Source organism: Azolla caroliniana, unplaced genomic scaffold, assembly GCF_043228905.1.
Source record: "Azolla caroliniana isolate FFs.n. ecotype wild unplaced genomic scaffold, voAzoCaro1.0.p SCAF_17, whole genome shotgun sequence".
Taxonomy (NCBI): Eukaryota; Viridiplantae; Streptophyta; class Polypodiopsida; order Salviniales; family Salviniaceae; genus Azolla; species Azolla caroliniana.
This window is the reverse complement of record NW_028230452.1, coordinates 17,954,812-17,978,531: the sequence shown is the minus strand read 5'-3', so window position 1 is coordinate 17,978,531 and position 23,720 is coordinate 17,954,812. Positions and strand designations below refer to the sequence as shown.

Sequence of the window (23,720 nt, the reverse complement as noted above, 5' to 3'; positions counted from 1 at the left end):
CCTCAAATGTTCATTTTTATGTGTATGGCATCCCAATCAACAAACAATTAATTGAAATAATGAAAAAAACTTCGACATGTGAAAAAGTGGTGATATCAAGAATAGATTCTTTGCATCCATTTTGACATATCCACCTCAATCCCCATCTCATCAAGTGTTGCTAGATGATTCTCCATTGTCTACAACAACCATCAATTACGATCTTCATTCATTATCAGAGTCTAATAATCGCTAAAACATATAAAAAAGTCAGCAATGATAGGGATACTTAAAAAGATGTATTGAAATTCACTTGCAAACAATGGGAAACAATTATGACAAAATACCTCCTATCTACCTCTTGGTACAAGTACCCATGTCTTTATGCATAAGTTCTTCCAATTATTTATCATATTTGATTTCTAACTCAAGTCTCTTATGAACCATACTTTTATGGCATTGAGTTTATTCCTCCAATCATGAAAGACCTTCTCCAAGAGTCGATCTATGTCAGTCCAAAGTCCAAATATTCTTTAGAATTTATTCCCTTCTGCATCACTATTGAACACATGATCAACTTCCAAAAATGCAATCATTGTTGTGCTAAAGGTTTCAAAAGAAAACAAATAATATCACCATTTATAGGATAAGTTCTCATGGTGTGTGCCATGGTGTGCATGCTTTGTCATTATCCTTTAGTTGTACTTGATAAACTTAATTAGCCCTTGTATTGTCACCTCTACTTGTCAATTGCAACTCATACATATGTACATGAAGCAAGAGCTATATGACATGAATGCACTTGTGCAAAGAGGATCACAAAACTAGCAAGTGGCAAACGTATTTTAGCTAAGACAAACAAAATTTTGGATGGTTCAATCAAGATTGCTTTCATGATACAAATTTAGACCACACAAGAAACATGCCATAGGGTTGTGAAACACACATACAAAGGAAATGCAATAGCATATTTGAGCAAATCTTTATTTCGTTGTTCAAGCTTAGAAGTTAGAGACATCAAATGTGTATGGGGATACAATTGGAGTATGAGAAATGTCACCATACAAGTCCTCCATTGTATGAACATTAGATGCCAAACTCCATAGACTTTTGTTTGTTAGAACCAAAGTTTCATCACCTCCACTTAGAAAATAAGAATTTCATAATTAATGCTTGGATTTTCCTACCATCCATCCACAAACACTTCATACAAGTAATTATAAAGGCTTACATGTAATATTTTATAAAGACTTCCTTACAAGTGTAGCAATATTGCTTTCTATTTCAGAGCAAGTCTTGCAACCAACATGTTCTTGTTACACATTGCCAAAGTTTTGAGATTGATATAATAGTCTATTGATATCATGTGTGTAGAAGTGTGAGGGATTACGAATGTACTAAGGATCAAGTATCATCTTGGAAATTATACTCTAGAATCGCATAAGATTTAATCTCCAGTTGCATCTTGCATTAAATTGTGTTAGTACCAAGTAAATGACCTAATGAGTCTAAAATCTAGACCATGCCATTAGAATTGCCAAACCTAAAAGCTACATATCCCAACAACATAGCACATTTCATTACGAAATCCTGGGTCTACACCGAAATTCCCTTTCAGATCATGTGACAAAAAGAATTAGGAGAGACGGAGGTCACACAACGCTGAACCACGATACCGTCCAACGTAATTCATACATTTTACAAGTTCCTAGGGAATAATGGTGTGCCTTGTATGCGTAGGAGTCAATTTTGTGAATCCCCTCGTTCTCGACATCTTAAGGTTTTTACTTGCGAGGCTACAATAGCACTATAGCATTCAGATAAATTCCCTATGTTGAAATGTACTTCCATCACCTATGGCATTCAAGTCAAGGTCTTTCCTCAATCTATAGTTCGCCGTGTGATTCGAAATGCGATCACAAAATGCACCTGTTTCGGTGGGTTTCACGGAATGTTCCCTATGAAAGTGAGGAACTGATCTATCTATAGATTCAAAACTCCTAAATCCTCCCTTACCTTCTTCTTCTTCTTCTTCTTTAAGCATGTATGGGTCAACCACTCTATAGTTGTCAAAACCCCAATGAAGACCTATGTCTCTATCCTTGGCATTCACATCCAAAATCCGACCATAGCTCCTACCATTGCTTCGATTTAGCTGCAAACCTTCCTCATCCATGTTTTGCCCAACCTCTGCATCCTCATATTCCTCGACATTAAACAATCTCGGCCTCTTATAATTAAGCCAAGATTCGTCATTCCCGCCATTTGTATCCGATCTCTCGTTCGAAACAAGATGTGTGAGACAACTCTGGGGGGAGCATTCAGATCTCTCTGGCGGGTGTCCAATACCACGATCTTCAAAAGTGCCATCACCCATGGCAGGTAACCGGGAGCGCGAATAATTCGAGCCTGAGCAATCCATGGCCGACACTTTTGTGGTCTGATCAGAGGATTCTGGACGTTCGGGCTCAAGTTCGGTGCCGGAATCATTTTGACGTGCAAGAGTTAGTTGTGCCTTCTCGAGGATGGACTGGAGGTACCGCCCTTGCGCCTCAATGCGAACTTGCAAGAGCCTTTGAACCTGAAGAACCTCCAACTTTTCAGTGTGAAATCACAAAGGAGCCTAGGTTCACAATGGCCTATTATGACATTGATTAACTTAACACAAAAAGATTTTCAGACATTTTTTCAATAAGATTCCCACATTTCAGATTAGAGCATAATATTAAGCATTATGACGTTGATTAAGTTAACACAATAAGATTTTCAGATATTTTTTCAATAAGATTCCAACAATTCAGATTAGAGCATAACATTATGCATTATTACATTGATTAACTTAACACAAAAAGATTTTCAGACATTTTTCCCATAAGATTCCCACATTTCAGATTAGAGCATAACATTATGCATTAATTACTCGAGGTAAGGTGAAGTATAATATATCTCACAAGGTGTGGTAGTTAAGAGGGTAGTCAGCCTCTGTGAATTTGGGCCTAACACTATGTGCTTTTTCGCTTTTCTCTTTTTGTTTTCTTTTTATTACCTCTAGCTGCTCGTGAAGCTTTCGTTCCACTTCCATCTGCAGCCCAATTGCTTCTGTTATTTGTGCATTCCTGAAGGAAAACATACAAAGCATATTAACTGAAACCAAGCAAAGATAAGGAACCAAGATTTATACCAATGGCTTTGAATAGGCTTACTCAGGGCTCTCTTGAATAGGGATACTATCCAATCTTCCTGTAACTGATCTATGACTTTCCAATGTGCTCTTGTCACCTGGGCTCATTACAGATATCACAGTAAATTACAACAATGCGCATACACATACATACAGCTTGAAAACAATTAAAAACAACATTGCTGGAGTGGTCAAATATACGTTGCTTCTAGTTCTTACCAAGCTTCGGCATATCCGCGTCAACCATATCTTTGTTTGATTGCTTTCCAAGGCGATATTTCTAGAGAAATGCATGTGTTTAAATTCATCATCTATCTTACCGAGCATTGCATCAACAGACCATGGAAGTGAAATGCTCAATTTCTAACCTGAAGATGACTCTTGAGATGATACAATGTGAGCCCCTTGACATTCATCAGTCGCATTACGGACTTTGGTGTAGCCTCTGCAACAGAAATTCCATAAGCCAATTTCATATAAGACATATGGGTAGTTCTCACAAAGCATCAAACATTTGTCCATGCACAAAAATATATGGTTATGGTCTGGTGGCTTTGTCCATGCAAGAAACCAGACATAAAAAATGATTACCCACCCACAATCTTGATTAATAAGCAACATATGACACCACCTCCATTAGTGATAGATCATAGTGCAACAGGCAGCCCAAACAGTTCATTCTCTCATAGAAACATTTCCAGAGGGATACTTATACACCACCAAAGTATCATGTAAAGATTGATAAATATTTCTACTTTCATGTGCTTTGTAGTAGGCTCTTTTCCAATAGGTGAGACATTTTCATAGCAATTCTTTATATTGCCCCACCCCAGACAGCTCAAAGATTGCTACATATTTCGACAACAGTATTTACCATACCCAGACAGCTCACCGATTGATAAACCGTTCCATTTCTATGCACCTTTTGTGGCATTATTCATTACGTCAGAAAATTCCATAGTGATACTGATTTCTACATATATCCACTATTGTATAACTTTGGAGAGGCCATTCTCTGATGATAAGATAGAGACATTTCCATCACAAAGCCATTGGTACCACACAAAGATTTGCTAAATGAATATCCGATTTGAAATATACTTGTTTAACGATTGAAATCATTTGAGGAAAGGGTCAAAAACACTTACTATCAGCTCCTCCCAATTGTGTAATGGCATCGACAAATCTTTGGTGGAGTTGAGAGGTCCATCGGAGACGAGGTTTAGGGTCGGTTGAGAGAATGACACCATCATTCATTGAAGAAGATATCCCATGATCATCTTCATGATCAGTATCACCTACTCGTCCTCGACCTCGACCTCTTCCACCCTCTGTTTTATCATTGATCTTGAAGAACGGTTGAATGTGATTTATTGGAAATCTATTCACAGCCCCATATTGCTCCATCTGATACATCGTGTTCTCTATAAAAGGTTCTTCTAGACTATACAAAAAAAGGAAAGGTCTTGTTTGAATTTAAATTCATCTCCAATATATGTTAGATTTTCGAAATGATGAAAACTAACGTGAAGGAAAAAGAAGAAAAAACTAGCAACACATCTGTGATGAAACCCTAATTCATATAAGAGAAGCTCTATGATGGTGAATGAGGAAACCTAATTCATACATGTAAGGCCGGGGGTGATAAAGAAACCCTAGGCAAATAAACGAACATATAGATTCGATCCAAAAGCCTTGGAAGGGATTGAAGAACAAGTTAGGGTTTCCTTATCTCGATGCTAAGAGAAATGAGATTACCTGATGATGACAAAAGAAGAAGAAGAAGAAGAAGAAGAAGAAAGGAGGCTCTTCTTCTATCTTCAGCTTAGTTGTGTCAGCGCTTTCTCTCTCTCTATCTCTATCTCTCTCACTCACATACTCTTTCTCTCTCTCTCTCTCTCTCTTTGTGCGTTTCTCCTCTGTGTTAATTTCTGTGTGGCTAAAGAGAAACCCTAATATACAGGAGGAGGAGGAGGAGGAGCCTGCAGAGAAACAGGACAACTTAATGTGTGAGCTGAAGAGAGAGAGAGAGAGAGAGAGAGAGACAATAGAGAGTGTGTGTGGAGAGAGAGAGAGTAGAGAGTGTGTGGAGAGAGAGAGAGAGAGAGAGAGAGAGAGTAGAGAGTGTGTGTGGAGAGAGAGTGTGTGTGTGTGTGATGAAGAGAGAGAGAGAGAGTAGGGAGTGTGTGTGGAGAGAGAGAGAGAGAGATTATGTGGAGAAATTCTAGAGAGAGAGAGAGAGAGAGAAGAGAGCAAATGAATTGATGGGCGGGTGTATGGCCGATAGACCGTCCATCGGTCTGTCCAGGCCATGTACCAAGATAGGGTTTAGGGTTTTGGATTTTGGATTTTGGATTTTGGCATTAGGGTTTTGGGTTTTTGGGCTCTAGGTTTTGGGTTTTGGATTCTGTGCGAGAAACGGACAAATATGGATTCTTTCTTAGAAAAAAGAAGAGTTTCGGGCCATATTGTCGATCCCATCCCATCATGCCTCAGCAATACTACCACAATGGCCGTCCCACGTGTTTCAGCTCAATTGCTCTCTGTTATGTCCCAGAAATATGCTTGTCACTTCATACACACAAGAGATCACGCGATGTGAACCAAACACGGGACAAAAATGCTCTTATACTATACATATACAACTTTGAATATTACGCAGGACACCACACTCTCTTTCTCTCTCGCTTCCCATACAATTATTTCTCTTGCTTCCCTGTGATGATATGCTCTCTGACAATACCATGTTCGTTAGAGAGCATATCACATGGAGTGATGTCCGAGCTATTCTTGTAGCTCACGAGGTCGTGTCCGAGCCCGAGCCCGAGACACATGAATGATGTCCGAGCCCGTGTTCAAGTCTGAGAGACAAGAATGGCCCAAACGGGAGAACGGAATAGCTGAAGAAAGATGAGAGAGAATAGAACGACTTTGGACAAAGGACTGAGAGAGAGAGAGAGAGAGAGAGAGAGAGAGAGAGAGAGAGAGAGAGAGAGAATCTAGAATCCAATAAAAAGTGGTCATGGGTGAGAGAATATTCCTTTGCTTGCCTTTCTTTTTAGGCCACTTAAGATAAATATCCTCCGTCTTTCTTTCTCATACTTCATTTTGTATGTGTGAAGTATGTGACTTAATGAAATCTTGTGGTCATTTTGTATGTGTGTGTATGTGACCTATGAAAACTTTCGGTCACGTTCGATTCCCTCTTGACCCACCACCCTAGACCGAAAAGAAAAACAAACACAAGCAATTTGGAGCCAGCACCATTGTGCATTTAATGCATTCATCGTATCTGCCCTCGCTTTCCATGTCCCTGTTTTGTTCGCTTGTTTCTTTTTTACGTAGTGAACAAACTTGTCATATTGCATGCTTTGTTTTGTTAAGTATCACAACCAATCTCCCTCTCGACCCTTATATCCTTGTTTATTTGTTTGTGTCTTGAATCATTCTTGCAACGATGATCTACTTGTTGTCTGGAGGAAGCAAACGGAATTGAGTTTAGTTTGATTTACTTGTGAAACAAAAAATCACATCTAAATCTTAAAGTGTTAGTATAGGAATATGCACCTCTGGAAATAAATGTTCCCTTGAACGATTCCTCCATCTATGATATAAATGAAAGTTTCTAGTTGTTTGGTGAAACTATCTTTCAAAACATTGTACTTCAAAATCACATAGTGATACCCTACCCATATGCAAAATACACCACCCACCCCCTTTCTTTAGCTAAGCTTAAGCTTTAGCATGTTGTTTTTATTTCCAGTATTTGAATATACGTTGTTTGCACACCGTTTTCTCTTGATTGATAATTTCAACTATAAAATGTGTCGAAAGAACACAATGACCATTTACTTGATGTCGTCAAGTGAACGTACATGGAATCTTTCTTAGGGATATTATGAAAGGTTATTTTTAGGTTAGGATTTGTGAGTAATGGTGGTAAATGTGTGACAATGGGGCAATATGAATTTGACACTTACAAAGACACTATTTAGCCAATTAGTTGCTGCAATATTCTTATTGATCACGAGTGAATGACAAAACCCACCATCAATTGTTTTTCTCAAGGAGCGCAGAGTATGTGCATAAGGAGCTCCATCATACCTATGATCACAAATAGTTGTTATGCGCGAGTTCCTCAATAGTATTACGCATCCGAAGTCACACAAGATCACGTGTATGGACATAGTGAGTTCCATACACCTCTTTTAAGCAATGAAGCATTGTCACCCTAATAGTATACCTCCACATCAAGTGTGGGAAATGGGCACTTACTAGGATCATTACAATTCCATAGAACGTGACAACATGCGATTTAGTTAAAAAGAACAAGTTGTGTTTTAATGAACTTATTTATCAGAGTTTTATGAATGTTGAATACACAATTTAACATAATATTCGCTATTACCAAAGTTAGATATTCGAGTGGGCCTCCTTCAAAAATTTGTAAAGACTTGGACAACTCTTGTTAATTTCAAAGCCTGATCGGCTTATTCTTGCTAATACTTTCAATGCATTGTCGGCCTATTCTTGCCAATACTTAATATAGTTTATTTTTATATGTTCAAGTAAATTCTAAAAACTATGGGAACCATTGTTTCCTTAAATATTTATAAGGAGGATTGAAGATGTTCATATTGAATTTGAAACATTATTAACCTCACTTTTACCACATGAAACTGGTTCATTCTCATGATTGCTCAAAGGTAAAAATGCTATCAGTAACATCCTTTTACGAATTTGTATCCTCTCTAAAAATTCTTATTGATAACAAGATTTGAAATCATTATGATGTAGCATTGCATGGTTTACATGATGTTGTATTTATAGAAGTAGCACATTTAGAATTGTGAACAACTCAACGCCAAAATATTAGCCTAATCCTCATCTTGCATGTTTAAGGATTGAATCGGTAACTCATCATTGCCGACCTTCTCGGTTTGTTTATTAAATCTTTTGTTTTTTAACACCATGGTCCATTCTCCTAAAATTCACATGTTTTAGCATTCTCCCATTTCTTTGGTATCTATATTTCTCATTTAAAATTCACAACTTACCGATTATTGTTTGTTGCCAAAGTCAACATATCAAAGTTGCAAAGTTCTAGACTTATGCATTTTGCGGAATACCGAGCAACGTTCACATCGAGATCATACAATATCAATCGAATATATACATCAAGAGTGCATTGTTTATCGTGGGAATATACGGAGTCATGCTCCTCTTTTGACTCGAATATTTGCTTATGGCCAAACAAAATTGGAGAAACAAGTTAATATAAAAGCTTTGGAAGGATACATGCCGTTATTACTTAAAGGGTACATGTTACACTCGCAATCTCAAAGGGTAACAAACACCATCTGCCCAAGAAACTTCTGATTGAAGTGTACACATGTGCACATCGAGGTACTAAGATTCTTTAATCTCCTCCACTCCACAATCATCAACAAACAAAAATAAGATTCTCAACACGTACTTCTGAATCTAGATTCGTATACAATGCACACATGATTGGATTTTTCACGTGTCCTTGTATACCCCACATATTCGACTTTATCTCATCATACATATTCCCTTCACCTATGTTATCTAACCTCCATTTAACGCGATGATGTCTTGTTTCTTGCTTTATTCATTTGTTATCCAAAGCAAACCACCTTCTCTCCTCATTGTGGGACCTTTTTTTGTTAGATTCTTTCAAAAGTTACAAAGTCCCTTGTTCCCGAGGAATCTTTTCCAAAATGTTACTACGAACCTATCTATTGTCTAGTTCCCCCCTTCCCCAGTTTGAAAGTTCTTAGAATGGCACGACGTCTTGCTCATCGAGCATCTTTTCTCTAACTATGATTCTTATTGTTTTCCACGAATAGTGGCATGATTACCCAACAACAAGAACCATGCGCTTTCAAACAGAATATTGAGCGCATACTTACATATTCTTTTTTCATTTACTCAATGCAAACAAAAATAGGTGGGGTGGGAGGCCACTAAATATAATGTCATAATTCCATTGTTGAAAAACATCATGGAATGCTTTTCTTTTTTACAAAGGAGATACATATGATGCTTAAAAATCTAGTATTTTTGCACGAGAAATCATAAGATCACAAGTAGAGAGCTCCATATATTAGTCACGTGGAGAAGAGCACCATTACAACACCACGATGTGCATTTTAATACAACTTAACTAGGCGCGCCTCATCCCTATTGCCTCATTTCTTCTTTGTAAAAATGAATAGTAAATTTGCAATAAATAATAATGTATAATAGCATAAATGAAAAGTCTGGAGAAAAATCTTGTCATATTGGAATCTCCTTTTGATTTCACAATCATGTTGATAAGGTGCATAGTTTAGGATGGAATCAATCCATATGGATTATTAGCATCTAAAAAAAGTGACACGACTTTGTACTATGTAGGCATGATATCTATAACATGAAGTAATTAAAAAGGTTAGTCACAAAAAAGTATCTTCCGTAAAATTAGGTTCAAGAACACAAGATAAACAATGTTAAATTCACAATCACTCAGTAAAGATATCTACGTGTGTGCGCATCTTCAAAGTGGGGGACTCCACTAATAATTATATAACCTCTACTATTTTACAAGACAAAAACGAATTTTGAAAGGTGTATTGGAATATTGTCCCAATTTGAATTTGAAGATGGTGACTTTTGTAAGTTTAAGAAGCTTGCAAAATATAAGCTCGATGTTATGTTCAAACTCAACATGAATTATGATAGATGTATATGATCCACTTTCGTGCTTTGTACTAAACTCACGTGTGTCACACGCGAGCGCGCACACACATAGCAAATAATAATTTCAATACTAAGTGGATTAATGCTTATAAAACAACTACAAACAACACTTGGGGATCTCAATTGGGATTTTATAGACATAAGAAATTGTGTGGTGAAAAGGCCAACACAAAAGGCGAATATAATGCCTCAACAACTCACATATTGGGATATCCTAAGGCGATAACATTCCTAGAGTTTCCAACAATGAGAACTGCCAAAAATAACATGCTTTCAATTGCCTAATATATCTTTGCAATTCAAATTATGTCTTAGTTACAAAGCCATCATTTATTGTGTGAATAGATATGCGCGGAAGAACGTTTGAGGACCTGTCTAGAAGTACACAACAAACAACACAGAAAGAATGAAGACAAGAAGATAGACACACTCTTAAGCTTTAATGGAAGATTTGTTATTTCTGTTCTCTCTCAGAGACTCTAGATACAAGAATGATCAAGTAGCCCCATTGTTACAACGTTAGGTTATTGCTTATATACCAAGCCCTAACTATTTGGACGTGTTCACACTAGTAAGGATACAAAGTGGAAGGAGTCGGCCTTTTATGCCAACAAACTCCCTTGTAAAAGGACTACTCTTTCCTACATGTACACGTGATTGGTTATCTCCCCTGTAAACTTAGATTACAAAGTTGATCTAAATTTATATTACAAGTCAGTCAGCCTATAATCGAGTCGGTAGAGGTAGAGTAAATATCTAGCCTGATTTGACTAGTCGTTCGGATCGGTTTGTTCGAAACGGTTGGATCATCTTACCTTCCGCTCCTTGTTCAACATGAAGATGAGAGAGACCGATCCGGCTACCTCCCACATCAACACCTTTAGCCGGGTGTTGTCAGAACTCTCCTCACAAGGGATCAACTTCGAAGAAGAAGTGAAAGCCCTTGCCCTCCAATCGAGCTTGCCGACGAGTTGGGAGGTATTCTGCACGACATACACCAACAGTAGATCAATCCTAAATCTGGATGAGACGATCTGGAAATTTGAAGATTGGAAGAGGGCACAATTACAACAACTTGTACCCAATGATGGTGATCAATCCAAACGGGGCCGTGAATGTAGTTGAAAAGACTGACTTGAACTTATGGCATGGTTGACTCGACCACATGTCTTAAGCTGGACTCGATCGGCTGATGGCGGTCGGATACATCCCTAAACTCCAAGCAAAGACGAACTTTTTCGAGCATTGTCGATACAGTAAATAGACTCGACATCCACACTCTCCCCACTAAGAGACGGTACGACAACCCCTAGAGCTCGTGAAAATAGATATATGTGGGCCTATGCCAACGCGATCATTAGGAGGCTCCCGGTACTTCATAAAATTTGTAGATGACTGTACATAGAAGGTTTGGGCTTACTCCATCAGGTCCAAAGATGAAGCGCCCGAGGTCTCCACTTGGTGGACATCTGAAGTGGAGAACCGGTCGAGATACATAGTGAAGACACTCTGATCCAACAATGGAGGCGAATACACCACCAGAGCCTTCACGCAGTACCTGTTTGACAAAGGGATTCATCATCAAAAGACCGTTCCTTACACACCCATGCAGAATGGAGTGGCAGAATGGATCAACCGAATGATCCAGGAGAGGGTGATGGCAATGCTCCAACAAGCCAGACTAAAGCTGGAATTCTGGGCCGAGGCATTGCAGACGACAATCTACTTGATAAATCTGTGGTCGTTGAGAGCAATAAGGCTCAAAGTGCCACATGTACTATGGTCAGGAAAACAACCGACCTAAGATAGACTTCGTATATTCGGATGCAAAGCCTACGTGTTCATCCCCATGGAGAAAAGGACCAAGTTGGCACCCCATGCAACGAAATCCATATTTCTTGGTTATGGAACCGATGGGGACTTCGGCTACCGGCTATGGGACCCTAAGAATCGGAAACTAATCTGGAGCAGTGACGTTGTCGCGGTATTCCGTATGCGTAGAAATGGGGTAGGACCACGGGGGTCTTGAACCAAGGAATCGAGCAAAGGGGAGGAATATCCCTCGCGTTGCGTGAGATAGTCGTAGGTCACCATTACAACGTGATACGACGGAATTGCAACACAAGACAACAAGAATGATTACCAATATTAGTTAGAACATGCACGTGATGCATAGGGAGTACAACCGGTCTGAGCAGGGAACAAAGCTTCAAGCTCCACAGTAAGCACATGTAGAGTGATGATCCTCTGGTCGGGAGCGCGCGGGCGTCTGACGCGAGCAAAGGATGCACCTTTTGGAGTTCGGTTGTCGGTCGTAATCAGAGAGAGAGAGAGAGAAAGAGAGATCTTCGGTACTTTGAGCGGCAGAGTTTCCTCCTCCCCCCTGATTCCTTAAACAGTTTGGGGCTGCCCCTTTTATAGCGCAAGGGACGACCGTTACATCAGGGTTAATGTCCTTTCATTCTCCCCCTTGATTCCCTTCTTTATTTCCCCCCCCATTATTCTCCTTCACTTGCATGACATTAAATCTCCTATCAAAGCCTAACTTCTTAGTAATCACCAAAATCCTATTGTTACTTAGTTAGTACAAAAGGGGGTGCACTTGTGCACACTCGTGTTCACACGCATTTGGCAATGTTTTCCCCCTATGGCCTGGAAGCTTCACGACATCCACCCCCACCAAACCGCACATCCTCCGACATGTGCCAGGTAGTGAGTTTAGTGGAGGATTTCCGGGCCAACCTTTACTCGTCTTCCTCGCCCAAAATGTTGCCTTCGGTCCCCAACGACAGGTTTGATTCCGCTTCGGGCCTCTTTTGAATGTCTTTATCTGCTTCCCTGCTACTGGTTTCGCTATTCCGGTCCCGTCGAGCTCTGCGAGGTGGTATGTCACATTGTCGTTTGCGTTGGTCACTACGTATGGCCCGAACCACCGCTTTGCGAACTTATGCGTGGATCGGTGTTGGTTGTCGAGACTGCTGTCGTAGACCAACACCCAATCGCCTTCCTCGATCTTCCTCAGTTGGAGTCGGTGCGTCTTGTCGAACCGAGCTTTGCTCCTGGTCCGTGCTTCTTCCGTTCTTACCGTCGCCCGCTCCATGTCTTCCGGCCTCCGCTCAAGTTGTTAGATGTGAACCACCAACAACTCCTCCCGACTCATTTCGTTGGCCTAGTCGACTGCCATCTAGGAGGTAATTGTTCACTCCACCGACATGATGGGTTTTTGTCCAAACATGAGCTCCGCAAACATGTATCTGGTCATTGAACTGTGCGTAGTTTGGTCCCCCCACAACACATAAGGTAGGAGCCTTGGCCAGTTGCCGAGTCGCCCTTTGCATGCGTGTACTATGGCCTTTATGATCGGCCCGTGACCCCACTGTCGCGATATTCCGCGAGTATGTGTAGGATCTTAGGCGGGACCGCGGGGTCTTGGACTAGGGAGACGGATGGTGGAGTCCTTAAGCTTTGTGAGCTTCGGTCCGGAATCGGCTTCTGGCTCCAACGAATGTAGGGTTTCACAAATAGTTCACCGCGACTATGGACCCGACTCAAATATGTTACAAGGAAGGTAGATATACACCAACATGAATATATATTACAAGAGTTTTACAACAAGACGGTTACATGCCCCGAATCCCGTGGCTATTACATATCAATAGGCTAATACAACAAGTTAAGAATGGGAACTGGTGAAGGTGAGTCAAGTGGGCTGTCGGGACCGCGACATCCACCGTTGGTCACGCCCCGAAGACGGTGGAGTGTTCCCGTGCCACTTCGCCCTCCCTTCTCGAACCGGCCGCCACATGAAATGCTCTCCATCGAGGAGAGGAAACTAAACCTCCAAGTGCCGCCACCGGAATGCCAAAAGCCGTCGTTGTTGAAACCCCAAAACAGTCCAAACACTCACACGAAGAAAGAGAGAGTAACACCCGAAACCCTGAACCACATAAACCCTAACTCGCACGAACTCTCAAAAGAAGAAGAACCTAAACGAAATACTAACGTCCACTGGTAAGAATGAACCAAACCCACGAGACAATGAAGAAGACCAAAGTAAAACCCTAAAACGAAATAGAGTGAAAAGACCAAAGTAGAAACCCTAAGGGAACAAGAATAAGATGAAGAGGAAGAACACTACTAAACCTTAGATCTAAGTGGTATACCCTCCAAACTCAAAATGGGCAACCCCTTTACAAAGGGCGCTCCCTTCCTTTTATAGAACAAGGAGAGGGATGCATAACAATGTGGGATAAATCCCTTATTACATGGGCTCCTCTATCCTGAATTAACTATTGTCCGGCGCCATAATGGCGCCCCTATCATTTACATAATTTGTACAAGGGTGAGTGCACATGCTCCACCCCACCGATTCTTCTGATATTCCCCGGTTTCTCACCATGGCCCGGAACCTTCACGACATCTGCCCCCACCAAACCGCACGTCCACCGGTACGTGCCAAGTTCGAAGAAGGGTGAGAGATTCCGGCCGGTGAGGAACCGGTCTCCTGTAATCCGCATGCCGGCTGCCGCGTTGGCCTCGCCGGTCTGAACCGTTGACTTTGGTTCCTTTTCCGCGTTTGTCTCCCCGTAGGCTTGTTTGACCCGTCGATAGGTCATTCGCCGCGATCTCGTAGTGTGCGTGCTTCCCCGTAGGCCCTTATGTCGACCACATGCACGCTTCTTGTTCCTTCGAACACACGGTGTCCTCCGTCCGAGGAGCACCCGTGGTCGCATGCTTGGCCTCCATCGACCTTCGCGTCGTCTTGATTCTCGTTCTGCACTGATCTCCACCGCCTTCGTCCCCTCACCGCCACCTATCTTCTCCTTGGTCTTACGTTGCCACGACGACTGAACTGCCAAGGTCTCCAGAACCAGTGTAGAGGTTCCCTCTCTGGCCTTCAGTGCGAGATCACCCGAACCGGCAACCCGTCTTCGCGCCTGTATTCCCGCTCCGTCACCTCCGTGTGCCGCGCATCCCCTTCTCGCGTTCGGCACCGCTTGGGTCGAACTCCGGTTACTTCCCATGCACACGTCGTCGGCCCTCGCTCGACCAGATCATGCATCGCCGCTTCGCCGCATACCGATGTCCTCCTCGTACGAGGAACACCTATAGTAGCCCACTTGGCCACCTTCGTCTTCCATTGTTGCCACCGGTTTGGAGCCTTCTGCTTGGTGTCGTCCCCTCGCCCCCACCAGTTTGTTACCTCGGGTTTGGCTTGCCACGCTAGTCATTGCCACTCTGACTGAGCCGCCGAGATCTACGAAGCGGGTGTGGAGGATCCTTGTCCGACCCTCGATCCTGTCTTCGGTCTCCGATCCGTGCAATCTACTACGCGCCCATGTTACCTCGTTCCCGTCATCATTGTGCCCCGTCTTCCGCCTTCCTTGTTCAGCACCGCATGTGCCGAACGTCGTCCCGTACTCGTGCTTGCTTCGGCCCTTGATGGCCACTCACACGTCTTCTTGTTCCGCTCTTCTTGCATCGCCGGTTCCCGTTTCCTACCGCCACCATCCTTTTCACTCGGTCTCATGTTGCCACGTCAGCTTGAACTGCCGGTGTCTCCGGATTGGTGTGAGGATCGCCGTAGGACCGTCTTTCTTTCCTTCTTCCATCGATCTTGCTGGAAGGTCCGGTTTTGGTTTGTGGCTGGCTTGCCGGCCCGATACCTCCTTGCCGCTCAGCCCCGTCGTCCGATCACGTTCACCTATCGCCACCGTCCTTTCCTTTAGGACTCACGCCGGCACTCGGGCTGACTGCCGGATCGGTGTGAGGATCTCCATGGGACCTCCCTTTTGCCGTCTTTGGTTGCCGCCCTTGCCGCTGCCACCGTTCTTCTCTCTAGTCTCATGCCGACTCTTGTTGCCGGCTGCCGGAGTGTCTAGAACCGGTGTGTGTAAGGTCGCGGCAGCACCGCTTGCCGTTTTCCTCTCGCCGTAGTCCCGACCTCTGCGTCGGCATCTTCTACTGGTCACGTCCACCTGCCGCCACCGATCTCTCCTATAGGACTCATGCCGGCACTCGGGTCGACCGCCATATCAGTGTGAGGATCTCTGTAGACCGCCCATCCACAGTCCTTTGCCTTCGTCCCCTTCCCGCCACCATTCATCACTCTAGGTCTCACGCCGACTCTCGGGCCGACCGCCAGAGTCTCTAGAACCGGTGTGAAGGATCCTTCTTAGGCTTCTCCTCTTCCCGAACCTTTCCTGGGTCTTCCTTCTCCGCATGTCGAGAGGGTGGCTCGCTGCACACCCTCTCCCGTGGTACCGACGTACTGTGTACCTGGCCTCTTCGTAGGCTTGCTCTCTCCCTTTGCTACCGTAGCCCGTTCCGACTCGGGCTTGCTGTCTTGGCCCCTTCTCGCGCTCACCGGCTCCCACCATGTGTTGTGACTCGTCCTCCCTGATCTCGAATCATGCCGGCTTGGTCCTTGCCCGGTTCGTTCCCGACCGATCATGTTCCGGTTTGGTCGGCTTCCTTCCATAATCGTAACCGGCCGGTAAGGGTTTGACCGAACACTTCCGGTCTTGCCGGCTCTTCTTCGGTTCGGGCCCAGTTGACTGGCCCCTGCTTCATTCTTCTCCCGGTTCGCTTTCTATTCGGGTCGGTTCCCGACTCTCTCGTTGTTGCCACCTCTCGGCCTCCCCTTCGGTCCTTTCATATATGTCCGTTCTGGGCCTCGCATCCTCCTCTTCGTTTCGGTCACCCGCCTTGCCGCCGACACTATCTGTCACTCTAGGTCTCATACCGGCTCTCGGGCTGGATGCCGGAGTCTCTAGAACTGGTGCGGGTAAGATCCTAGCATCGCCGCTCGTTATGTCCATAGCCACCTCCATCTGGACGTCGTTGTTTGTGGCTACCCCGTCTCTGATCGTGGAAGCCTCGATTACGCTTACTGCCTCCTCTACCCCGATCTCCTCATTGCCTCTCAATCCGAGCATCGTGGGCTTTAAAATTTTTGGGACCCCATCCCCACTCCAATGGTTGACTTCTTCGACCGCACTCTCAATGGCTTCCAAACCGTTTCTTGTCCACCCTTCTGCTGTGTACGTTCATCATCGCCTTCGACATTGCCTTCACCACGAAGCCTTCTTCATCCACCTCCATTCTTCCTTGCCGCCTTTCATATCAGGTTCGCCAAAGATGTCACGATATTCCGCGAGTACATGTAGGATCTTAGGCGGAACCACGAGGGTCTTGGACTAGGGAGACGAATGGTAGAGTCCTTAAGCTTTGTGGGCTTCGGTCCGGAATCGGCTTCCGGCTCCAATGAATTTAGGGTTTCACAAACGGTTCACCGTGACTATGGACCCGACTCAAATATGTTACAAGGAAGGTAGATATACACCAACATGAATATATATTACAAGAGTTTTACAACAAGACAGTTACATGCCTCAAATCCGGTGGCTATTACATATCAATAGGCTAATACAACAAGTTAAGAATGGGAACCGGCGAAGGCGAGTCAAGTGGGCCGCCGGGACCGCGACGTCCACCGTTGGTCACGCCCCGAAGAAGGTGGAGTGTTCCCGTGCCACTTCGCCCTCCCTTCTCGAACCGGCCGCCACATGAAATGCTCTCCATCGAGGAGAGTAAACCGAACCTCCAAGTGCCGCCACCGGAATGCCAAAAGTTGTCATTGTTGAAACCCCAAAACAGTCCAAACTCTCACACGAAGAAAGAGAGTAACACCCGAAACCCTGAACCACATAAACCCTAACTCGCACGAACTCTCAGAAGAAGAAGAACCTAAATGGAATACTAACGTCCACTCGTAAGAATGAACCAAACCCACGAGACAATGAAAAAGACCAAAGTAAAACCCTAAAACGAAATAGAGTGAAAAGACCAAAGTAGAAACCCTAAGGGAACAAGAATAAGATGAAGAGGAAGAACACTACTAAACCTTAGATCTAAGTGGTATACCCTCCAAACTCAAAATGGGCAACCCCTTTACAAAGGGCGTTCCCTTCCTTTTATAGAACAAGGAGAGGGATGTGTAACAATGTGGGATAAATCCCTTATTACATGGGATCCTCTATCTCGAATTAACTACTGTTCGGCGCCATAATGGCGCCCCTATCATTTACATAATTTGTACAAGGGTGAGTGCACATGCTCCACCCGGCTGATTCTTCCGATACTCCCCGGTTTCTCAGCATGGCTCAAAATCTTCACGACACCGCTCAACCTTCCCGTTTGCCTCCAGGTTGTATGCCGTTGTAAGGGACAACTTGACCCCTAGTCGGCCAAACAACTCTTCGGCCTCCTCCACAACCAACTCTTCGCGGTCACCCACAATTTTCCCCACGCACCCGACACCATGCCGTCCTCATTCTTGAACCTCTCTCTTGAAAGCATGTCGGCCATGGCATTGTCCTTTCCAGAAATATGCGGTATTTCCGGGTTGAGGGACTTGATGTACGCAATCCATCTCAGCATCGCTAGGTCTAGAGTTGCGCATCCGGAAACCATACCGAGAATTGGTAGGTAGTCCTTCTCTATAATCACTTCTGTCCTGATTAAGTAGTCCTTGTCAACCTTAACTGCCAAAATGATACCCCATAGTTTACGCTTGAGTTGGGCATATCCTCGCTGCTGCTTGCTCAGCACCTTCGCGCCGAACCGGATGGGAAAACGCTCACCGTTCTCGTCTTCCTATTTTACGACCCATCTGATTCTGGTCGGGTTGGTGTCCACTGTGATTTAAACCGGAGTGTTTGGTTTGTATACAACTTTTTGTAGAGCCCGTGCAACCGTCAACATTTCCTTTAGTCTCAGGACCGCCTCCATGTGTTCTTCGCCACATTCGTATTTCCTACCTTTCTTTAGCAAGCTGTAAAGTGGCTCGTCGATATGCGCATAGTGTGGAATCCAGATATGGTAGAAGGCGCATGCTCCCAAGAACCACCAGACCTCCGTGACGGATCCAGACCTCCGTGACGGATCCACACTCTTCTTTCATGGCCGAGATGGCCTCTACCTTCGTTGGGGATGGTTTTCAGCCATATGGCTCGAACAGGTGGCCAACCACTAAGATCTCCGGTTGCCCGAAAGTCTACTTTGAAGAGAAATGCACAGCATATCACTCTGACACAACCGAGTAGTAAATCACTTCTATAAGAATCAAACACAGAAATGGGAATTGGAGAGTACACAAGACAATGACACATGATGTTTACCTGGAAAAAACCCTTATAGGAAAAAAAAACACGGGAGCCCACAGACTCCGAACTATCACTATGAAGAGAAGGGGTACAGTCAGAGACTCAGAGGCAACGAGCTCGAGCTCTGTTTCTTCACACAGTGGTGGTTACAACAGAGTATCGCTCTGTATCCCTCTCTCTTCCTCTCTCTCTGTACAACAGTTACAACAATATGACAACAACACAATCACACAGTAAGGTGATTTTCCTAAGTCATATTTATAGTTATATGAACTTAGGGCTATTTACAAATATAGCCTCAATGGGCTTATTCAAGACATATTTACAAATTTGTCTTCTCTTCTGGTTCTCACCGGGTCCACCGATCCGGTTTCCGGATCTCATTTGGTTCTCACCGGCTCTCTTCCGGTTCTCATCGGGTCCTCTTTATTCTTCACCGGTTCCCATCTGGAGAGATCGATTTCCCCAACAACCTCCCCCTTCACTCCGGTATGGGATGTCTTGTACGTCCAATCTACTTCTGGCATGCGTCCAACTTGTCGGGTGTCAGCACCTTGGTCAACATATCCGACCAGTTCTTCTCCGTGTGGATCTTCGTCAGCATGAACTCTTGATCTTCAACTCGCTCCTTGATCTAGTGGTACCTGCGTTGGATGTGCTTCGTTCTGGAATGGTATGCCGCGTTCTTTGCAAGGTGGATGGCACTTTGACTGTCGCAGGAAAGCTGATGAAGTCCTTCATCCATAATATTTCCTTGACGGCTTCCACGGCTGCCATGTACTCCGCCTCCGTGGTTGACAACACAACCATCTTCTGCAGCCTCGACTGCCACGAAACGGCTCCCCCTGCATAGGTCAGGACATATTCGGAAGTTGACTGACTGGTGTCCACATCAACTGACATATCCGAATCGGTAAAGGCTTCCATGAGGGGTTTATCGGAGCCAAATCGGAGGCACATACTCGAAGTGCCCTTCAAGTACCAGAGTATCCATTTTACTGCATTCTAGTGCTCTTTTTCGGGGTTGGTCATGAACCGACTCACCACTCCGACTGCGTATCCAATATCCGGTCGAGTACACACCATTGCGTACATCAAGCTCCCGACCGCAGAGGCATATGGAATCTTCATCATATCTGCCTTCTCTGCCTTTGTCTTTGGGCTTTGCTTACCGGATAGTCTGCAGTTTGCCGGGAGTGTCGACCCGACCGGTTTTGCTTTTGACATGTTAAACCGCTGAAGCACCTTTGTCACATACTTTTCCTGTGACAACCACAATTGCTTCTTCGATCGGTTCCGGATGATGTGCATCCCTAGTATCTGTCTTGCCGGACCCAAGTCTTTCATTGAGAAGGTCCGGTTAAGGGCCTTCTTCAGCATTCGTATCTTGACTTGGTCTCGTTTGACGATCAACATGTCATCAACGTATTGTAGCAATATCAAGAAATTTCCTCTATCAAATTTCTTCACAAACACGCAGTGATCAGCCTGCGTCTTGTGGTACCCTTGATTGGTCAAACTTCTAGTACCATTGCCGGGGAGCTTGCTTCAGTCCGTATAAGCTCTTCTTCAGCTGGCACACCATGTGCTCCTTCCCTTTCTTCTCAAATCCTTCCAGTTAATGCAAGTAGATCTCTTCTTCGAGGTCTCCGTGTAGGAATGTCGTCTTGACGTCAAGTTGCTCTACCTCGAGGTCCATGCTTGCCGCTATGCCTAATACCGTCCGAATGGATGTCATCTTTACTACCGGGGCAAAGATCTCATCGACGTCCACTCCTTTCTTCTGCTGGAAGCCCTTCACCACGATTCGGGCCTTATACCTTGGTGGATTTCCGACGTCTCCCGGTTTCAGCTTGTACACCCACTTGTTCCGGAGTGCTCTCTTTCCTCTTGGCAACTCCACCAATTCGTATGTGTGGTTCTCATGCAGGGAATCCATCTCATCCTGCATGGCACTCAACCACTTGCGGCTGTGGGTGTCTCCCCTTGCTTCTTCAAAGCTTTCCGGCTCCCCCTAATCAGTTAGCAACACATACTTTGCATCTGGAAATCTTCTGGGGGTTCTTCTGTCCCGAAGAGGATATCTCCGTCCTTGGTTTCTGACAACCGGTTCCTCCGTCTATTCCTCATCTGAATCCGATGCGGAATCTTGTCCGGTTCTGGTGTCTTTTTCTTCTTCGATCGGTTCGGTTTCTTGTCCGAATCTGGCCGGTTCGTCGAGTGTCATCTGGTTGCCGGATAACATCCGGTTTTCAACCGGATATATCCTTTCTTCCTCAAGCCGGTTTTCAATGGATGATCCGGAGTTCGTTACCTTCTTCTCCGACTCCCAGTTGGCAATGGTCTTGTCGTCCATGAAGACTATGTCCCGACTCAGGAACACCTTTCTGTCGACCAGATCCCACACCCGGTAACCGAACTCATCATCACCACATCCAAGGAATATGCATGGCTGGGACTTCGAATCCAGCTTTTCTCTCTTGTCCTTTGCCACATGCACGTATGCGAGACACCCGAACACCTTCAGATGCCGGTAAGACACATCCTTACCGGTCCATACTTTCTGCGGTGAGTCTCCGTCCAAGGGTACTGAGGGTGATCTGTTTATCACATAGGTCGCCGTCGTTAGCGCCTCAGCCCAAAACATCTTGGGTAACTTGGCATGTGCGAGCATGCTCTCGACTCTCTCCATTATGGTTTGGTTCATCCTTTCGGCCAGCCCATTTAGTTCCGGCGTCTTCGACACAGTAAACTCGAGCCGGATTCCCGTCAACTGGCAATACTCCTCGAACTGCCCCCGGTATTCTCCTCCGTTATCTGCTCGAACCGCCTTCAGCTTCCAATTGGTTCAAACGGTTAGGAATAATACTAAAGCAGAGAGAGAATTAGTACTAAAGAAGAGAAGTACTATTAGTACTAAGAGGACGGGACTGCGTAAGATTCCCGAGAGAGAGAGAGAGAGAGAGAGAGAGAGAGAGAGAAGAGGAGAGAGAGATAGCGAGGATGAGAGAGAGAGAGAGAGAGATAGCGAGGATGAGAGAGAGAGAGAGAGAGAGAGAGAGATGATGATAACAACTAATATATTATGTGAAGGATAAGTACAAAATGGCTAAGAGGCTTAAGACTGGCATTGAACCAATTTGGTTCAACATAATGCATAGTGCCTTCTTTTATAGTGTTCTTAGGAGTAATCCTGAAGCTTCTTAAATGTTCCAAAGAAATCTAGAATATACATTAATTTCCTATAATAAAACTTAAATGAAAATAATATCCTACGTATTACAATAGATGGTATAATGGTCAAGAGCTCTTCCCATATACCATAAGGTCATGGGTTCGAGTCTTGCCATATCATGACAATTTCTCTCTCCACTCTCTCGGGAGCTCCTTGAAGACGGATAACACTTGATCCTTCGTTTTCAACGGTGAGACGCACAACTTTCGGTTGTGATCATCTATGAACATCACGAAGTACTGTGATCTAGCATGTGACTTCGTGTCAACTTGACACACATCGGTATGCACCAGCTCCAGTGGTGCATTCCGTCTCATTGGTGGTCTTGACCGGAAGGAAGCGCGGTTTTGCTTGCCGGCCAAGCAGTCGGTGCTTTTCTCAAGTTGCACGTCCTTCACCGGAATGAGGTTGTCTTCGGCAAGCCTCTTCATCCCCTTCTCACTCATGTGACACAACCTTTTGTGCCACAGTTCACCGGCAATGTCATATGCTACATTCACTTCTTCCCGGCATATCCAGACATTCATCAAGTACAGTGTGTTGACCTTTCGGGCTCGAGCCACTATTAAGCTCCCTTTGCAGAATTTCATGACACTGTTCCGGATGCTACCTGTATAGCCTTCATCATCTAGCCGACCGACTGATATCAAGTTCATTTGAACCTCCGGGACGTGTCAGACATCCTTTAGTAGTAGCTTGCATCCGGTTGATGTCGTCAACACATCTCCTATACCGATAATTCGGCATGTCCCTTCATTCCCCATTTGAACATAGCCGTGCTCACCAGCTGTGTAGGATGAGAAGCATTTCCGGTCCGGGGTAAGGTGGATTGGCGCTCCGGAATCGACAACCCATGTTGTCTTGTCGACGGCAAGGTTCAACTCACTGTCCCGGTTATGAGCATTAGTTTTTCTTCACTTGCCACGATCGCCATCGTTCCCTTCCGGTCCAAACCTCACCGGAACCGTTTCAGTTCGGTGACTTCTTCGAATCGGTAATGTCGGTTCCCTTGTCTTTCCAGAAATACCGATAGTTCTTTTGGAAGTGCCCTGACTTGCCCCAATAGAAGCAAGTTGGCCTCCCCCTTGACTTTGACCGTGTCCCCGACTTTTCCTGGTTTTGGGAACTCCAAATCCTTTGTCTTCCGCGTTCCGATTCGGTAAGGAGGGCTTTGGCGTCGGAGATCACCTCCTTGTCTTTCCGACGTGCCTCCTCATTTAGCAAGCTCGCCTTGACTCTTGCTAGGGATAGCTGTTTTCCTTCTGGCCCGGTGTTGCCCAACGTGACAACTAACGTCTCCCAGCTATCAGGAAGAGAACCGAGTAGGAGTAGAGCAAGTACCTCATCGGCGAGAGGTACTTCCAATGAGGTTGCTTGGTGTATCAGCCCCTGGAAG

The 23,720-nt window shown here is 44.6% G+C and overlaps 1 protein-coding gene across 1 annotated transcript; it reads right to left on the bottom strand.

Moving 5' to 3' along the window:
- Positions 1 to 1,144: 1,144 nt before the first annotated feature.
- LOC147853365 (myb family transcription factor PHL8-like) lies at positions 1,145 to 5,037 on the bottom strand. Its single transcript, XM_087333008.1, has 7 exons — positions 4,919 to 5,037; positions 4,309 to 4,584; positions 3,529 to 3,605; positions 3,380 to 3,440; positions 3,183 to 3,258; positions 3,026 to 3,095; positions 1,145 to 2,560 (listed from the first exon to the last, which is right to left on the bottom strand). The coding sequence occupies exons 2-7, from the start codon at positions 4,574 to 4,576 to the stop codon at positions 1,796 to 1,798; spliced, it is 1,317 nt and encodes a 438-aa protein (XP_087189134.1). The 5' UTR covers positions 4,577 to 4,584; positions 4,919 to 5,037; the 3' UTR covers positions 1,145 to 1,795.
- Positions 5,038 to 23,720: the final 18,683 nt, after the last annotated feature.